This window comes from Mustelus asterias, chromosome 2 (genome assembly GCF_964213995.1).
Source record: "Mustelus asterias chromosome 2, sMusAst1.hap1.1, whole genome shotgun sequence".
NCBI classification, from domain to species: domain Eukaryota; kingdom Metazoa; phylum Chordata; class Chondrichthyes; order Carcharhiniformes; family Triakidae; genus Mustelus; species Mustelus asterias.
Window position 1 is genome coordinate 71,543,265 of NC_135802.1, and position 16,999 is coordinate 71,560,263.

General features: G+C 42.8%; 1 protein-coding gene across 2 annotated transcripts in view; it reads right to left on the bottom strand.

The window, feature by feature from the left end:
* Nucleotides 1-905: 905 nt before the first annotated feature.
* Nucleotides 906-16,999, bottom strand: part of LOC144503475 (poly(rC)-binding protein 3) — a 55,296-nt gene continuing 39,202 nt past the window's right edge. The window contains exons 11-12 of one of the 2 annotated variants that reach the window (XM_078227818.1): nt 16,593-16,762; nt 906-1,254 (exon numbers count right to left, since the gene is read on the bottom strand). In XM_078227818.1, the coding sequence (XP_078083944.1) occupies nt 906-1,254; nt 16,593-16,762 (519 nt within the window). Of the gene's footprint in view, nt 1,255-2,444; nt 2,530-16,592; nt 16,763-16,999 lie in introns of those variants that run through there. The other variant, XM_078227826.1, reaches the window with a different exon arrangement.

The window sequence follows — 16,999 nt, forward strand, 5'->3', positions numbered from 1 at the left end:
AATTCACCTCTGTTCTCTGTCCATACAGTGGGCATTTAACTCCTGCTGCCTGTCCCCACATTCTTTCCCTCCTGGCCGGGAGCAGGCTGGGAGGTGGGGAGGTGCCACAGAATTGAACAGGAGGGCAGGAAGCAGAGTATCCATTGTCTTTCCAAACCTCTACCAATTAAATCAGGAGTGGGGACTGTTGGGGATGATCTTCCCATCCAATGGTCAAATGAGGTATTTAAGTGCCAGTGAAGGGCTTCATCCTGCCACCACTGCTGGCATCCTCTCTGACGGCTGACAGGGAGAGGCCTCCTGATTAAGCAGAGCAGGCGCTTATTCTTTGAAGGCTCCAATAGCAGGCAGGTAGCTCACATGTAATACCACTGAGGCTCCCGGAAATGGCTGCGGCAGGGGTGCCATCAGTTTTCCAGTTTCTAGCACAGCCATTAAACTAAACCCTATATTTCACGCCCTGGCAGCAAAGATAAAAGTTTACTTCACAAGGTTTACAGTTCTGTTTCATTGCTTCTTAGATTTAGACATTTTTCTAATTTTTCTCTCATCTGGTGAAAAATTGTGATAATTTGCTGATTCATATATCTCTTTGTAAAAGGTTCTCTCTCATTTGTTCTCTATTGTCAATGGATATCAGTTGTAGAATTAGTGCACTGATCCTCTTCAACTACAATTCTTAATCATTTTGTTTCAGACTGTGGGAAAACAGTTCTTTATTTAATCTAGTAAGTCAGTGAGCTGTTGGAACTAGTTGCATCATATTGTTAATAGTCATGGAAGGTGGAAGACAATTTTAGGTCTCAACTGTTACATTAGAAATTATAAAAGTTTAAAATGTTTCCTTAGTATCTATATCAACCATATGATTTGGTAGAAACTGGAAAACCTGCCTTCATATCCCTTCAATACGGAGCAAACTTCTGCCGGTCAGATTTCTTAACCCCACTCGTCGAAGGAATTTTGGGAGTATAAGTAGATAAACTCCCTGGGCCCCCTGTAGCGGCCGTGGCATTAAGTGCCAGAAGCGGGACAGTTTTCATGCCAAGCAGACTGGAGACAGGAACGGCATAGTGGGGCGTTGGTAAAGGGGAAGGGGGATTCACATTAACCATGGAGGCAGCTGCTGCTGCCGCCAAAACAGCCACAGAGGTGGGGGTTGAGGTAGGGGTAGCAGACTGAGAGAGGTTCACGTTCAGGTCAACAGGGTTCGTGACGGAAGCAGTCTGGGTGCTGACTTTAGCCATCTCTAAGCTGCAAATGAAGAGAGGAACAGGAACAAACAGTTGGGTAGGTCCAGCCAGGGTGAGGAAGGAAGGAAGAACAGGAGCAAACACAGAGGGTGGGATTAGATTGGTCAACATATGGAAGAGGCAAGTGGAAGGAAAGAAAGGAGAGATGAGGATCAAGGGGGGAACATGTTATGTGTTAAAGAAGAGAAATAACAAAAGGGTATTTTATGATTTGATGATGAAACATTACTGAGACTCTAAAGTCTTTTCAAATTAAAGGTTTGATATTATGAGTGAAATTAATCTGAGGAAATGTACATAATGACTAATGATGGAAAAGCAAACTTAAAGACCAAGAATTTAAAATAATTGAGGTTTAATCTCCAGCATGAAGAAACACATCCGAATTGGAAAGGCTTTCAAAAATTTTCAGCTAATAAACTGTAATACCGTAAGTACTCTTGTCTAAGTTGTTTTATTTGACTTTAAAGATTGCTTTGTTAAATTATAATGAAAATGAAACCACATTATTTCTTAAAAGTTGTGGTTTTTCGATTTCCTGTTTCAATATAGTACAAATGTAACTGTTGCAGTATTGTTGAAAAATAGATCGAATCGCAATGTGAGAATTAAAATCAATTGGAAGTGTGCTTTGTAAGCCAAACTTTTACAAGGGTACTAATCCTAAATGCAAAGATACACTAACAAATTACTGAAGTATAAAAAATAAATTAAAACAACATTTTCTTACATTTCATGTTGATATAATAAATATATAATAGTGTACACTATTAGATGTAAGCAAATGTGCAAAAGATCAGTTGACTAAATAATTTTAAATATATGAAAAATTATAAAATTATTATACTATAATAACATGCTTACTGACAGCTAGACACTTGACTATTTCTATCACATTAAATTTTACAGCAAGCAATGAAAACTTCCTTTTCACTTTACAGTACATGTTATTGCTGGAACTATGACTTCAAGGATAGTGTTCCAAAAACCTTATTAGAATAGGCACTGTACCAAATTAATGTTCTTACACAAATTTGTACTAGCTATTTAATATTACATTTTTATTTAAGTTTTCTAAAATGCAATTTGGGGATATTAACAATATACAGTCAGACCCCGTTATTACAAACCCATGGGGACTGGCCAAGTAGTTCTTCTCATTGGGGCTTCATTCTATCGAGGGTTGAGCCTTTACCACAGACACAGCTGCTGCACTGGGTTTTCCAACTGTCGCACATGGACTGGAACCATGCCTGATGATGTCATTGCGCACTTCCTGTGAGTGTCAAAACAATGACAGCTGACCAGCTCATAATAATGGGGTAAAAACCATTGCAAATGTGGGAGCTGAGCTGTGAACCATTGAGAAACAGTTGTCTGTTTTAACAGGGATTCAACTCTATACTTCAGCAGAAGGTTTGTAATAACCAAGTTGGCTATAAAGAGGTTTGACTGTATGGCCTCTCAATTATAGATTAATCTTAAAGTATTAAACATTTAACTAATATGACCTTTTTAACCAGCATTTTCTCAAAGATCAGGACTGTATCCTGCTGAATAGTTTCATTTATTTATGAAAGAAGGACAATGAAAATAATTTATTGAAGACTGTCCCGTGTACCTGCTGTATGAATCTGTGCACAGACTGCTGCTATCAGGAGTCTAAAAGTGGTTATTGTGGGAAATATGTTGCAGAAAAAACGCACAAGACAGATTATACATTATATGAGGTTTATAGAAGGATAGAATTGAAAAGCAGAGATATTGGAGCAGATGTTCATCTCTGGTTGGAAGTGGGAATGGGGTCAGGAAACCTGGACCTGAATTTTGTGCTTGGCATGGGAGCGCAATCAGTGGGCTTGGAAGTGGATGTGATATCTGCTTCCGCCCATGATTGGCTCCAGACAATGATTTCATACCGGCTGGCCAATTCGCGGCCAGCTAGTATGAAATGCACACTGAGACTGGCTCAGCATTGTCGGAGGGGGTGGGAGCAGGATGGGTGCCATGTCCATTGGGGTTCCAGGGGTGGGAGGCAGATTTAAAAATGGACAGGGAGCTTGAGGTTTCCAAGAGATGGTCAGGAGCGTGATGGAGCTATACATGAGTCAGTCAGTGCTTGGATGGATTATTTGTATCTGAGCAGTAATTATGGCCTCAGGCCTGCAGCCCATTGCAGATAGGAAGGTAATGTCCCCCAACCCCTCTTTTTCTGATAAATGCCTACATGTTCTTCTGGAAGTTGTGAGTGCCCAGTGGGATATATTGATCCTGCAGGATGGTAAGAGGAAGCCACCTCACCGAACAAAGGCGGCATGGATGGAGGTGGCTGCCCAGGTGAGCGGGAATGATTTTGTGCATTGCATTTGGCTCCAGTGTAGGAAAGGTTCAATGACCTTCTGCCCTCTGCCAGATTGAGTACTGAGTCCACTTGTAACTGTGCATAGATGTCTTAGTGGGTGGCAGGACATGTTGATGCTCACGGGGGATGCAATGCAGAGTATTAAATGGCGCAAAGCCCCGTGCCTTGAAAGACTCAAAAATATGTGCTGGTTGGCTTGGATGTATGCAAGGGTGAGGTGTGCCAATGTGATGGGCACCTGAACCTGTGTCCTGTGTGTGTGTGTGTGTGTGTGGTGGGGGGGCGGGGGGTGGTTGTGGAGGCTGGTTTAGTCTGGCATGTGGAAGGGGAACTGATGAAAGCACTTTTGATTTTACAGGAGATGAAGTCATGAAGTTCAGGAGCGAGGATGAATGGGTGGTGATGTGCCCAATCTCCTGATTTTGATGCAGGTAGAGGAGGAAGCTCTGGAATTAGTCTGTGAACATGGAGCCAGGTCCGTATGTTGTGAAGAGGCAGAGATCTCAGAGGAAGGTAGGAGTCCAGTAGACAGAGAAGAGACTGTGGGAAGGTATAAGAGATGTAGATGCAGTGGCATTTGAAAGGAGATGTTCAAACCAATATCCGCATTGCGCATCATTCACAATGTCTCTCTGAGGCAGTTGCCCATTGTGAAAAACTACCAGAATGCATTCAGAGACTCGGTGATGTTTGCTAATGACATTTTCTCTTTCTCCCTCAGATGCGGCATCCTCACGACACCAGGTAGAAAGAGTGCTGCTTGTAGGATCCTGCCTGCTGGATAATGGGGCCTTCTCTGAACCCTTCTTTGTTTAAAGGTTATTTATTAGTGTCACAAGTAGGCTTAAATTAACACTGCTATGAAGTTACTGTGAAAATCCTTGAGTCACCGCACTCCAGCACCTATTTGGGTACACTGAGGGAGAATTTAGCATGGCCAATGCACCTAACCAGCACATCTTTCAGGCTTGGCACTTTCTGCTGGCCCTGCCCCCGCTTCTGGCTGTGCCTCCCAATCCAGGGGTCACACTCTGGGATGCTGCCTGCTGCACCTAGCCTCCTCTCCTTTCTGGCCCTCTTCTCTTCTTCTGAGGCAGTCCCTCCAGCAGAGTACACAGTACTCATTTTTGTGCTGATGTTTCCATATGGCTCTGCACTGAAGGGGATTTTTGGTTGAAGACCTCTGAAAATCCTAATAAATGTGAAAGCTCTCCAGAACAACACTAAATTGCCAGAAACTATCAATACAGCAGTTGCATGCCACTCACAGTAAAACTCCTACCTATTCACCCTGGCGTCTGCCGTGGGCCCTTTAATCCACCCTGGATGGAAAATCCATTAAAAACACAAATGCCGCCTCAGTCTGTGTGCCAAGTGCAAGGACCATATAACGTCCTGGACAACTGCCATTTTAATGATCCTCATTGACTCATGAAATGTTGGAGGGTGCACTTTTGACTTGTGTGTGCCCACCGACTGAAATATCATCAGATGGCGCAATGACATTGGAATGCCTTCCTGACTTCATCAGGCACCATTTTACAAATGTTCAGGACTACATCATGCACGTTCCACAATTGTAAAACTCAGGCCCTGAAATTCTTTAGATTTTGCCTCAAGAAAATAATTTCCTCTCCCTTCCCAACCCTGTTATCATGTGACCTTTTTGTGGGTTGGAGTCAGATCCACTGACATTGTGGTGTCATTATAAAATGATGCAGGAAATTAATTTTTAGAAATCATAGAATAGAAATCATACAGTGCAGAAGGAGGCCATTCGGCCCATCGAGTCTGCACCGACCACAATCCCACCCAGGCCCTACCCCCACATATTTACCCGCTAATCCCTCTAACCTACACATCCCAGGACTCTAAGGGGCAATTTTTAACCTGGCCAATCAACCTAACCCGCACATCTTTGGACTGTGGGAGGAAACTGGAGCACCCGGAGGAAACCCACGCAGACACGAGGAGAATGTGCAAACTCCACACAGACAGTGACCCGAGCCGGGAATCGAACCCGGGACCCTGGAGCTGTGAAGCAGCAGTGCTAACCACTGTGCTACCGTGCCGCCCAAAAGCAAGGTATTTTCATCTGCAGTAGTGTGTTTTGTGAACCTTAAAAAAGCACATCTCGTCCATTGAGTCATAGCCATTTTTGCCAGGCTGGGAAGAGTGCAGGAATTCATTCTTAAGGGGAAGCGATGGCCTAATTGTATTATTGCTAGACCATTAATCCAGAAACTCAGCTAATGTTCTGAGGACCCGGATTCAAATCCTACCACAGCAAATGGTGGAATTTGAATTCAATAAAGAATATCTGGAATTAAGAATCTACTGATGACTGTGAAACTATTGCTGATTGTCAGAAAAACCCATCTGGTTCACTAATGTCCTTTAGGGAAGGAAATCTGCTGTGCTAACTTGGTCTGGCCTACATGTGACTCCAGAGCCACAGCAACGTGGTTGACTCTCAAATGCCCTTTGAAATGGCCTAGCAAGTCACTTAGTTTCAAGGGCAACTAGGGATGGGGAATAAATGCTGGCCAGCCAGCAACACCCATGTCCCACAAATGAATAAAAAGAAAACTGGTTTAGAGCAACTTTGCTGCAGCATTTCCTTCAGCTCTTAAAACTAATGCTTGCCTGCCGACCCAGGGATTGTGGGAGTCCACAGAAGTATATTTACAGTCCACAGCTAGCACTGCTGCAGACCTGCCAGCAACAGATATCCAATGCAGCTTCAGAGTCTTCATCTGTCAAGTACCCTCTTTAGAATTCTTCATGTTCTCATGGGTGCAGCTTCAGACTATCTCCAATACAGAGAGACACAGGTACAGCAGCAGCCTGAAATGCTTTATGCATCATGTGCAGGGACCCAAGGATGGGAGGAATCAAGATGCTGAGTACTTGCAAGAAGGTGGTGTTGAAGAGCGGGGCACTCCCAACCCAAAAGGGTCTATGCAACAGGTCACGTACTTGAACACGACTGAGAAACATTACTGGACATGGCTGTGCCTATCCCGAAAGCTAGGCTTTGTATCCTCTAAAAAGACCTGCAGCTAAGGAACCCAAGAGGCATTTTTGACCTTCAACACAACTCCCAGGCTCATTGAGGCTCCTCAACTGACACATGGGGCAGGTCGGAGGTGCATATACCAAGTCACTGATGCTCTCCTCATCAGGCTAAACCAGTTTAACTCATTCTAGACATATGCTACATCAAAGACACAGAGGATGACAGGTTTTGCCCTAATTGCCGGCCTGTCCCAGGTGCAGGGTGTGGTTTACTGCACGCATAAAGCAATACGGACTCTCACACAGAATGAAGCCCAGACATAACCGAAAGGGATATTTAATTGTCCCACTTCTATGTGACCGCCACAAGAGAGTCCTGCATGTGTGCGCCTGTTCCCATGACTCATTCACTTGAGAGAATCTGGGCTGCCACAAATGTTCCGACCAATCCCCCAAGAGTATGGATGGATGTGGGGTTAAGGGATATTCAATGAGAAGGTGGCTGTTCATACCCCTATGCCAACCACAAACAGAAGCTTAGAGAGAAGGTACAAGAATCACCTTCACACAAGGTACTTGACCAGGCCATTGGGCTACTGAAGATGAGGTATAGATGTCTTGGCTGCTCAGAAGTGACTTTGCAGAAAGCACTGTAAAAGGTTTCCAGGATTATTGTAGCACACTGCATGCTCCATAACTTGATGAAAGAGAAGCAGTTTGGTACTGGACCCAAAGGAAGTCAAAGAAGGGAAACTTTCCTCGGATAAAGACCAGGAGGAAGAGAAAGAATTTCAGGAGTAAGAGTAGTGTAAAGAAGGCCCACAGGTGGAACCCTGGAGATGAGGCAGTCAGTGTCACCATTGAGGGGATGAGTACATGGAAGACATCATCATGGCCAGAGACCTGCTGATACAAAGGCACTTCAGATGAGGGAATTTTCCACGAGTGGAAAGGCTGACCTCTAAGGCAGAGGAATGCATTGGAGACACCAATGGAAGGCCATCAGAAACATCATATATGCAACCATATATGCGGATTTATAAAGGTCAGCTAGACGTTATGCTGAGATGGCAGGTGAGAAAATAAAGACATTTGACTGCATTTAAAGTTCAAAATGTTTTGTAAATGTATTGTAAATAGTTCTACATTTTCACACAATTTTGTTTCACTATATACATGTTTCATATTTTACTCTACACAATTGTACTCATCTAAACACCACAGGGACCCAATTCATGTTCTAAGTGACGCAGTTTCCTCCACTCTGATTCTTCTATGTATTGCTTTATTTGTTGCCTCAGGAGGCCGGCTGTTAGCCATGATTGATATATCAGCCATGATTGAATGGTGGAACAAACTCAATGGGCCAAGTAGCCTAATTCTGCTCCTATGTCTTATGTTCACTTCTTTGGCATATGCTTGTGAGGATTGTGGCAGTCGGCCTCATTGTACCAGGACCCAATGGGGCCCTCTCTACTACTGCAACACCTGAATCTCTGCAGAGGCAGTTGTCCTCACTAGGACAGGTGGCAGATGATGTTCTGATTGCTCAGCCCTTGGTGTGCTGTCCTAATAGTTGGACAGGTTGTGTGCAGCTGCCATCCCCTCTAGCCACCAATCTGCCACCCATGACATGGTCCTATTCAGGGACCTTAGCCTCTTTCCCGTTGCTGCTATGGATCTAAGATTGTGCAGATCTTGCATCTTCAGCATACACTGCATACAGCATAGCACTCACCAGGACATTGGCTATTCTTTCATGGCTGCTTATTACACACTCCCCAAGCTGAGCCATGGCCAAGATTATGACAACCACAGACTCCCCCCCCCCCCCCATCCAGGGCTAATGAACTCACAATGTCTCAGGGAACTCAGCCAGATGGCCACTTTCAGAAATCACTGGAGACAGGGAGGGTACCAGAGGACTGGAAAGTAGCTAATGTAACACCACTGTTTAAGAAAGGAGGGAGGCAGCAGACGATAAATTATAGGCCGATTAGCCTGACTTCGGTCATTGGCAAGATTTGAGAGTCCATTATTAAAGATGAGATCGCAGAGTACTTGGAACGCATGATAAAAGTAGGACAGAGTTAGCACGGCTTTGTCAAGGGGAGGTCATGTCTGACAAATCTGCTGGAGTTCTTTGAGGAGGTAACAAGGAAGTTAGATAAAGGAGAACCAGTGGATGTGATTTATTTAGATTTCCAGAAGGCCTTTGACAAGGTGCCTCATTGGAGACTGTTAAATAAGTTAAGTGCCCATGGTGTTAAGGGCAAGATCCTGGCATGGATAGAGGATTGGCTGACTGGCAAAAGGCAGAGTGGGGAGAAATGGGTCTTTTTCAGGATGGCAGCGGTGACTAGTGGTGTACCTCAGGAGTCAGTGCTGGGATCACAACTTTTCACAATATACATTCACGATTTGGAGAAAGGAACTGAAGGCACTGTTACTAAGTTTGCAGATGATACAAAGATATGTAGAGGGACAGGTAGTATTGAGGAAGCAGGAGGGCTGCAGAAGGACTTGGACAGGTTAGGAGAATGGGCAAAGTAGCGACAGATGGAATACAATGTGGAAAAGTGTGAGGTTATGCACTTTGGGAGGAATGGGGGCATAGACTATTTTCTAAATGTGAAAATGCTTAGGAAATCAGAAGCACAAAGATACTTGGGAGTCATTGTTCAAGATTCTCTTAAGGTTAACGCGCAGGTTCAGTCAGCAGTTAGGAAGGCAAATGCAATGTTAGCATTCATGTCGAGAGGGCTAGAATACAAGAGCAGGGATAAACTTTGGAGGCTGTATAAGGCTCAGGTCAGACCCCATTTGGAGTATTGTGAGCAGTTTTGGGCCCCATATCTAAGGAAGGATGTGCTGGCCTTGGAAAGGGTTCAGAGGAGGCTCACAAGAATGATCCCTGGAGTGAAGAGCTTGTCGTATGAGGAACGGTTGAGGACTCTGGGTCTGTACTCGTTGGAGTTTAGAAGGATGAGGGGGGATCTTATTGAAACTTACAGGATACTGCGAGACCTGGATACAGTGGATGTGGAGAGGATGTTTCCACTAGTAGGAAAAACTAGAACCAGAGGGCACAACCTCAGGCTAAAGGAACGATCCTTTAAAACAGAGATGAGGAGGGATTTCTTCAGCCAGAGTGATGAATCTGTGGAACTCTTTGCTGCAGAAGGCTGTGGAGGCCGGGTCATTGAGTGTTTTTAAGACAGAGATAGATAGGTTCTTGATTAAAAAGGGGATCAGGGGTTATGGGGAAAAGATAGGATAATGGGGATGAGAAAAATATCAGCCATGATTGAATGGCGGAGCAGACTCGATGGGCCAAGTGGCCTAATTCTGCTCCTATGTCTTATGGTCTTAACTGCTGCAGGTCCATATAACCAGTTCCAAAGGGGAACTCCCGAGGTCCTGCCTCACTGCCCTGTGGCACATAAGTCAGCACGTGTGATTGTCAGTTTTCCTAGTCATGAACTTGAAAGGACTTAATGAGGGGAATGTGGTGCTGTGTGTGTGTAACATAGGACAAAGGAGTTTTCCTGATACAGATTTGGTGGCCTAAGCATTGCATTTCAAGTGACAGAGCGGCAAGCCATGTACCAGATCGCAATTGCAGTAAGGACCTGAGCAGTTCCTGCCCAAGGAGTTGTTAGGATATAGAACTCCCTAACACATGTAGTTGATGTGAATAACATCGATGCATTTAATGGAAACTTAGATAAACACAAAGAAGAAAGGAATAGGTGGATATGTTGATAGGATTAGAAGAAGTTGAGTGGGATGTGGCTTATATGCATCACAAACAGTGGCATGGACCTCTTGGGTTAACAGGTCTGTTTCTTGCTGTTCCTTCCATGTAATCCTATGTAATACACTATAGGTGAAAGATGAGAAGGCACCCCAGTGAAATAATCAGAAAATAATTTAAAAGGAAATTATTTTAAAATATTTCAACAGAGGGTGGTTAAAACGTCATACTCTCTTGTCATAAACCATTGTTGAAGCAGATTCCAGGTATACTTTCATAATGTAATTCAATTATTGTGTTAAAAAGAGGCATATTGATAGGCAGAGAAAGTAAGTGGAAGAATGGCAGTTATTTACATAAAAATCATCCATGTAAATGCTGGGGCTGCAAGAACAGGTCAGACATTGGGACATCTGTAGTGAGTAACTCACCTCCTGACTCCCCAAAGCCTGCCTACTATTTACACGGCACAAGTAAGGAGTGTTTGCCTCCAACAATACTTAAAACAGACACCATCCAGGCCAAAACAACCCACTTGATTGGCACCCTACCCACAACCTTCATTCCTTCCAACACTGACTCACAGTGGCAGCATATACCAGAAACTGACAACCTCCACCATCCAGAAGGACAAGGGCAACGGATGCATGGGAACACCGCCAACTGCAAGTTCCCCTCCAAGCCACACACAATCCTGTCTTGGAATTATGTTGCCGGGCCTTCAGTATGGCTGGGTCAAAATCCTGGAATATGCTTCCTAACAGCAGTGTCTGTACCTACATCACATGAACTGAAGGATTCAAGAAGGCGGCTCAGCATCACCTTCTCAAGAGCAATTAGGGATGGGCAATAAAGGCTGGCCTAGCCAGTGATGCCCACAGTCCATGAAAGAATAAAAAAACCTAAATGCCTCATGTGGTCAAAAACACTCAGCAACAGAGTCTGAATTGGTTGAATGGCTGTCTTGTGCTATCATTTTCTATGATTCTATGCTTGGCGGCACTTTACTGACAGTTAGCAAGGGAATATACTTATAAGTATTAGGCTTGAACAACTAAAGATGAGCTGTTTATACATTAAAAACTCTCACAAAGCAGAAAAATAAAATAATCTTTCTTCAGCCAATATTGTGTGTTTGTAAGTTCTCTCCTTTTCAATTTTTAATCTCTTGATGGTTCTGCCATCTTTTTCTGTATTTAGTTCCCTTTTGAAAACAATGGTCAGCTTCCAGTGCCTCACCCAAAACGTCACTGTTTACTTAGTGGCTTTAATAGGGCATAAGACGTAGGAGCAGAATTATGCCATTCGGCCCATCGAGTCTGCTCCATTCAATCATGGCTGATATGTTTCTCAACCCCATTCTCCTGCCTTTCCCCCCCATAACCTTTGATCTCCTTACCAATCAAGAATGTATCTATCTCTGTCTTAAATATACTTAATGACCTGGTCTTCACAGCCTTCTGTGGCAATGAATTCCATGGATTCACCACCCTCTGGCTGAAGAAATTCCTCCTCATCTCGGATCTAAAGGGTCATCTCTTTATTCTGAGGCTGTGCCCTCAGATCCTAGTCTCTCCTACTAATGGAAACATCTTCCCCACATCCACTCTATCCAAGCCTTTCAGTATTCTATGTTGGTTGACAGGTTGATTACCCGCAGGGGATATCACAAACAAGCTCAATCTTGTCTTTTCCCAGTGTGTGCTTCTATATTGGGATTGTTAAATCATGATCAGGAGTAGACACTCTTGCCGATTTTCCTCCCCATTATCTCAGCGTGCTGAGCTCCACTTCCCTCATCTATTTCAGTGCAGTATTTGACCACACGACTGAGGTGTGAAATATGCAAGTTGTATTCCTTAATGTCAAAAGCTTTTGTGATAATCTCTGTCTAAAGTCAAGTTACAAAAAAAAGTAAACATCTGGATGTATCATTTTCTTGGAATTATGTTTGAACAGCACTGTAATCACAAGAAAATTAATTCCTTATTATACACTTGGAAAGAGGTGCAGAGTTTCCTTATTCTGATTTTCCCCTTTCAAGTAGGAATTCGTATAAGAAATCCAATTAACCAATAGTTTACTTCAAAAATGCTGCTGAAACAGCATTGATACTGAGAAAATAAATAGGGGCAATTCTTTTTACACAATTTGTGCAATGGGTGCATTGCTTGCTGTTATATTTTACAGTAAGAAGAAGTCTCACAACACCAAGACTTCTTACTGTGCCTACCCCAGTCCAACGCCGGCATCTCATAGAAACCCTACAGTGCAGAAGGAGGCCATTCGGCCCATCGAGTCTGCACCGACCACAATCCCACCCAGGCCCTACCCCCACATATTTACCTGCTAATCCCTCTAACTACGCATCTCAGGGACAATTTTTAACCTGGCCAATCAACCTAACCCGCACATCTTTGGACTGTGGGAGGAAACCGGAGCACCCGGAGGAAACCCACGCAGACACGAGGAGAATGTGCAAACTCCACACAGACAATGACCCGAGCCGGGAATCGAACCCGGGACCCTGGAGCTGTGAAGCAGCAGTGCTAACCACTGTGCTACCGTGCCGCCCACATCATGTTATATTTTAAAACTCTCCTTTCCATAACCTGTAAATTGCAGCTATTTCAATGACGTAACTTACTGCTTCTTTAGTATTTCTGACAGGCACGTGCAATTTTCTTTGTCCCATTTTGTTGTCTTTAGTGGGATTTGACTACATTTCACTTTTAATTAAATGAGAATATGCTGAAGGCAGTTAAGCTTCATTGATGCCCTGAAGAAGCAATGACACGTTCAAAGAAGCCATCATGGTAGCATAAAATATTATTTCACAATTATGTTGTTTAATTCCAGTGGAATAACAACAAATTGTATTAATGGTTCTGAGACCATACCTCAGGTATAAATAGATGATATGAAGTAGAACTTCTGAATCAGAAGAGGGCTAACTTCAAAGGCATGAAGAGGGAGCTAACCAGGGTCAAATTTGAGGAGAAATTAAGAACTGTATCTTGACATGTTTAAGTATTGTTCAATTGTTAAAAGTTAAACTAATTAATTTGTTATAATTAAACTGTGTTGCTAAGTAAAGGTTATTTTGATAAAAGCTCCCTAGTTTGTCAGTGGAATCACACCCAGAGTGAAACATTCTACCCTCACGTTTATGCCAAACTAGAAAAATTGTTGGGGTCTAGTCTGACTTCATAATAAACTTGGGGTTTCTGATCTGATACCCTAACACTAGCCTCTGACTTGCTCTTGTAACCACAATATTGATATAGTTAGACCAGGTCAATTTCTGGTCAATGGTAACCCCCAGGATGTTGACAGTGGGGGATTTAATGATGATAATGCCATTGAATGTCAAGGGGTTGATGCTTAGATTCTCTCTTGTAGGAGATGGTTATTGCCTGGCACTTGTGTGCTGCAAATGTTACTTGCCACTTGTCAGCCAAGCCTGGATATTATTCAGGCCTTGCTGCATTTGGACATGAGCTTCTTCACTATCTGAGGAGTCATGAATGGCGCTGAACATTGTGTAATCATCACCGAACATCCCCACTTCTGACCTTACAATGAAAGGAAGATCATTGAAGAAGCAACTGAAGATAGTTGGACTTAAGACCTGTGGAACTCCTGCAGTGATGTCCTGCAGCTGAAATGACTGGCCTCCAACCACCACAATCATCTTCCTTTGTGCTTTGTTTGACTCCAACCAGCACAGAGATTTCACCCTGAATCCTATTGACTCCAATTTTGATTGGACTCCTTGATGCCATACTCAGTCAAATATAGCTTTGATTTCAAGTTTCTTGGGCAATCACTCTCACCTCACCACTGGAGTTCAGCTCTTTTGGCCATGTTTGAACCAAGGCTGTAATGAGGTGAATGGCCCTTGCAGAACACAAAATGAGTGTCACTGAGCATGTTACTGCTGAGCAAGTACTGCTTGATAGGACTGTTGATGACCCCATCCATCACTTTACTGTTGATCAAGAGCAGACTGATGGAACTGATGATTGGCCGGGTGGGATTTGTCCTGTTTTTGTGTACAGGACATACCTGGGCTTCTTGTTATATTGCTGGGTAGAATCCAGTGCTGTACCTCTACTGGAACCGCTTAGTTAGGGATGCAGCAAGTTCCGGAGCACAGGTCTTCAGCACTATTCACTAAATATTCTCAGGACCCATAGGCTTGGCAGTGTCCAGTGCTTTCAGCCTTTTCACTTGGAGTGAATCAAATTGGCTACAGACTGGCATCTGTGTTGGAGGAGGCCAAAATGGATCATTTACTCGGCCCTTCAGGCTGAAGATTGTTGCAAGTGCTTCAGCCTTGTCTTTTGCACTGATGTGCAAAAGCTAAGCTCTCCAATCACTGAGGATAGGGATATTTGTGGAGCCTCCTCCTCCAGTGAGTTGTTTAATTGTCCACCACCATTCACAACTGGATGTGGCATCTTAGGTTTGGTCCACTGGTGGAGTATAACAGCTGGAGTGAAATGTTACATAGAAACCAAATCGTTGGTCTCAAACAATTTCTCACCTTTCATTAGATTTTGATATTATTTTCAACAATGATTGGATGTTTAATTTTCAGCAGGATATAATTTCTGTGAAGGCAATGGCAACAGTGATCTCTCGTGACGCGGTCAAATTTATGTCTGCTTCCAAAAATTGTCTGAACGACGTAGTGACTGTTATGGAGCACTGACTACAATGCATGGTCATTGCACTAAACTTTAAGAAGAATGGCATTGGATCCAATGGAAAGCTGCAGTGTCAGATATCAAGAGGAGGCATTGCATGTGGGCAAAACTTGCTAGCGCTACATGAGACCAGGAGAAGTAAACTTCCGTTTTGACAACATGATGATAGCTTGTTGTTAGGTCTTTTGTGTTGGCCATTACTTATTTTTACTCTTTTGGAAATATAAAAATAATTGTGTCTTTATAAACCTTATTTTGTTCAGCAATGGCTTATTTAGCCCATAGCTCTAAACATTTTATTTTCTTGCATCTCTACCCTCAGTGGCCACCTTTTCACTTATATCCGACTATTTTTGTTATAGAAACCTATAAGAGCATAAGGATTTTGTAACACTACACCCTCCCTTCCCCCAGCTTCCCCACAACATTTCATACTCAATGGGCTTGCATTATTTTTTTCCAATAATACAGAACCAAGGTTGCTTCACTGATAGGAGCTCATCAGAAGACTGTTGGCATCAATACATCCACTGGCTACAGAACTATTTTTCCAAGTGCTATCGGTCAATGTGATAAGCAAATATATATTTTAGTGATATGGTCAAACTAATGGAAAATGCTACTTCAAATATGCTAATCGGCCTCACGCTCAAAAAGGGTGTGATCCAGTTTGCGCCAGTAGAAAGGAACTGGGATGATTGCAAACCACTTGGCGCCAGGTACAAAACCTGTTTTTAGGCCCACACACAATTTTCCAGGATCAGCGTGATCTGCGGCAGGCGCAGCGAGACCGGAAAGTCGCCCCAATATTTGAATTTTATTTTACTTGTTATTTTTAAAAGCTTAAGCAGAATATGGAGCACTTTTAAACTTAATTGCTGAAACATATTTATGATCCTTTTTCAAACATTGCTGCTATGTTTTAAAGGAGATACTCGCTTCACTACTTGAATGCATGAACCACAACAGATCAGGAGGTAATTATGGACTCTCATTATGATGAAAATCTAATGCAGGGACTGTTATGAAATACTCCTGGTCAGATTGTTCTTCAAATGGGAGTCATACTCCAGCTCAACAGATCAGAACAAAATAGTAAAGAGCAATGAGATCACCAGTATAATGCTTGTAGTGGTTTTCTCATGACACCAAATTGCAGTGGTTTTATAATGTGTTGATTCATAATTAAAAGTACATTTTTAAAAAATAAATGAACATTAGAAGGTTTTGGTCGTATAAAGAGAATGCATAATAATGCATACTGGAAACAAGAGTTGAATCTGTTTTTAGGAAGATCTATTCATTTATGGGTTATGACTTTTTTTCTTGTTTATGGAATGAATAATCGTAATTCCCCACTGTGTATTCTCTATATACATGATTGTAGTATTTGTTTTTTTGACTGCAACAACAACGCACCATTTCTTATGTCAGTGTGCAATATACTCTCTTCTCTAGTGATATCAAAGAACAACAAATAATGAACCTACCTTGCATTTATGAGGTACTGTGCCAGGCTAATATTGGCAGGTGATCCTGTGATGGTAACCTGTCGCTCTGTGGAACCTTCTGTTGCATTAGCAATCTTGATCTGTGCTCCTGACATTTGCCTGATTTCATTTATTTTGCTTCCTTGTCTGCCAATAATACACCCTATTAACTGAAATAGGAGAATAAAAAGATATTTAATCAATTGTTAAAGCGGACATGCAGAAACAGACAATTGATAAATTAAAGTACCTATTCCTGTGAAGTAAATAGAAATTGAAAAGCACTGTACTGAATTCAAAATGTAAAACATTGAAGTAGTGAATTATACCTTTCCTCTGCTTCAAATCAGCAGGGGTGATAGAACATAGAACATAGAACAGTACAGCACAGAACAGGCCCTTCGGCC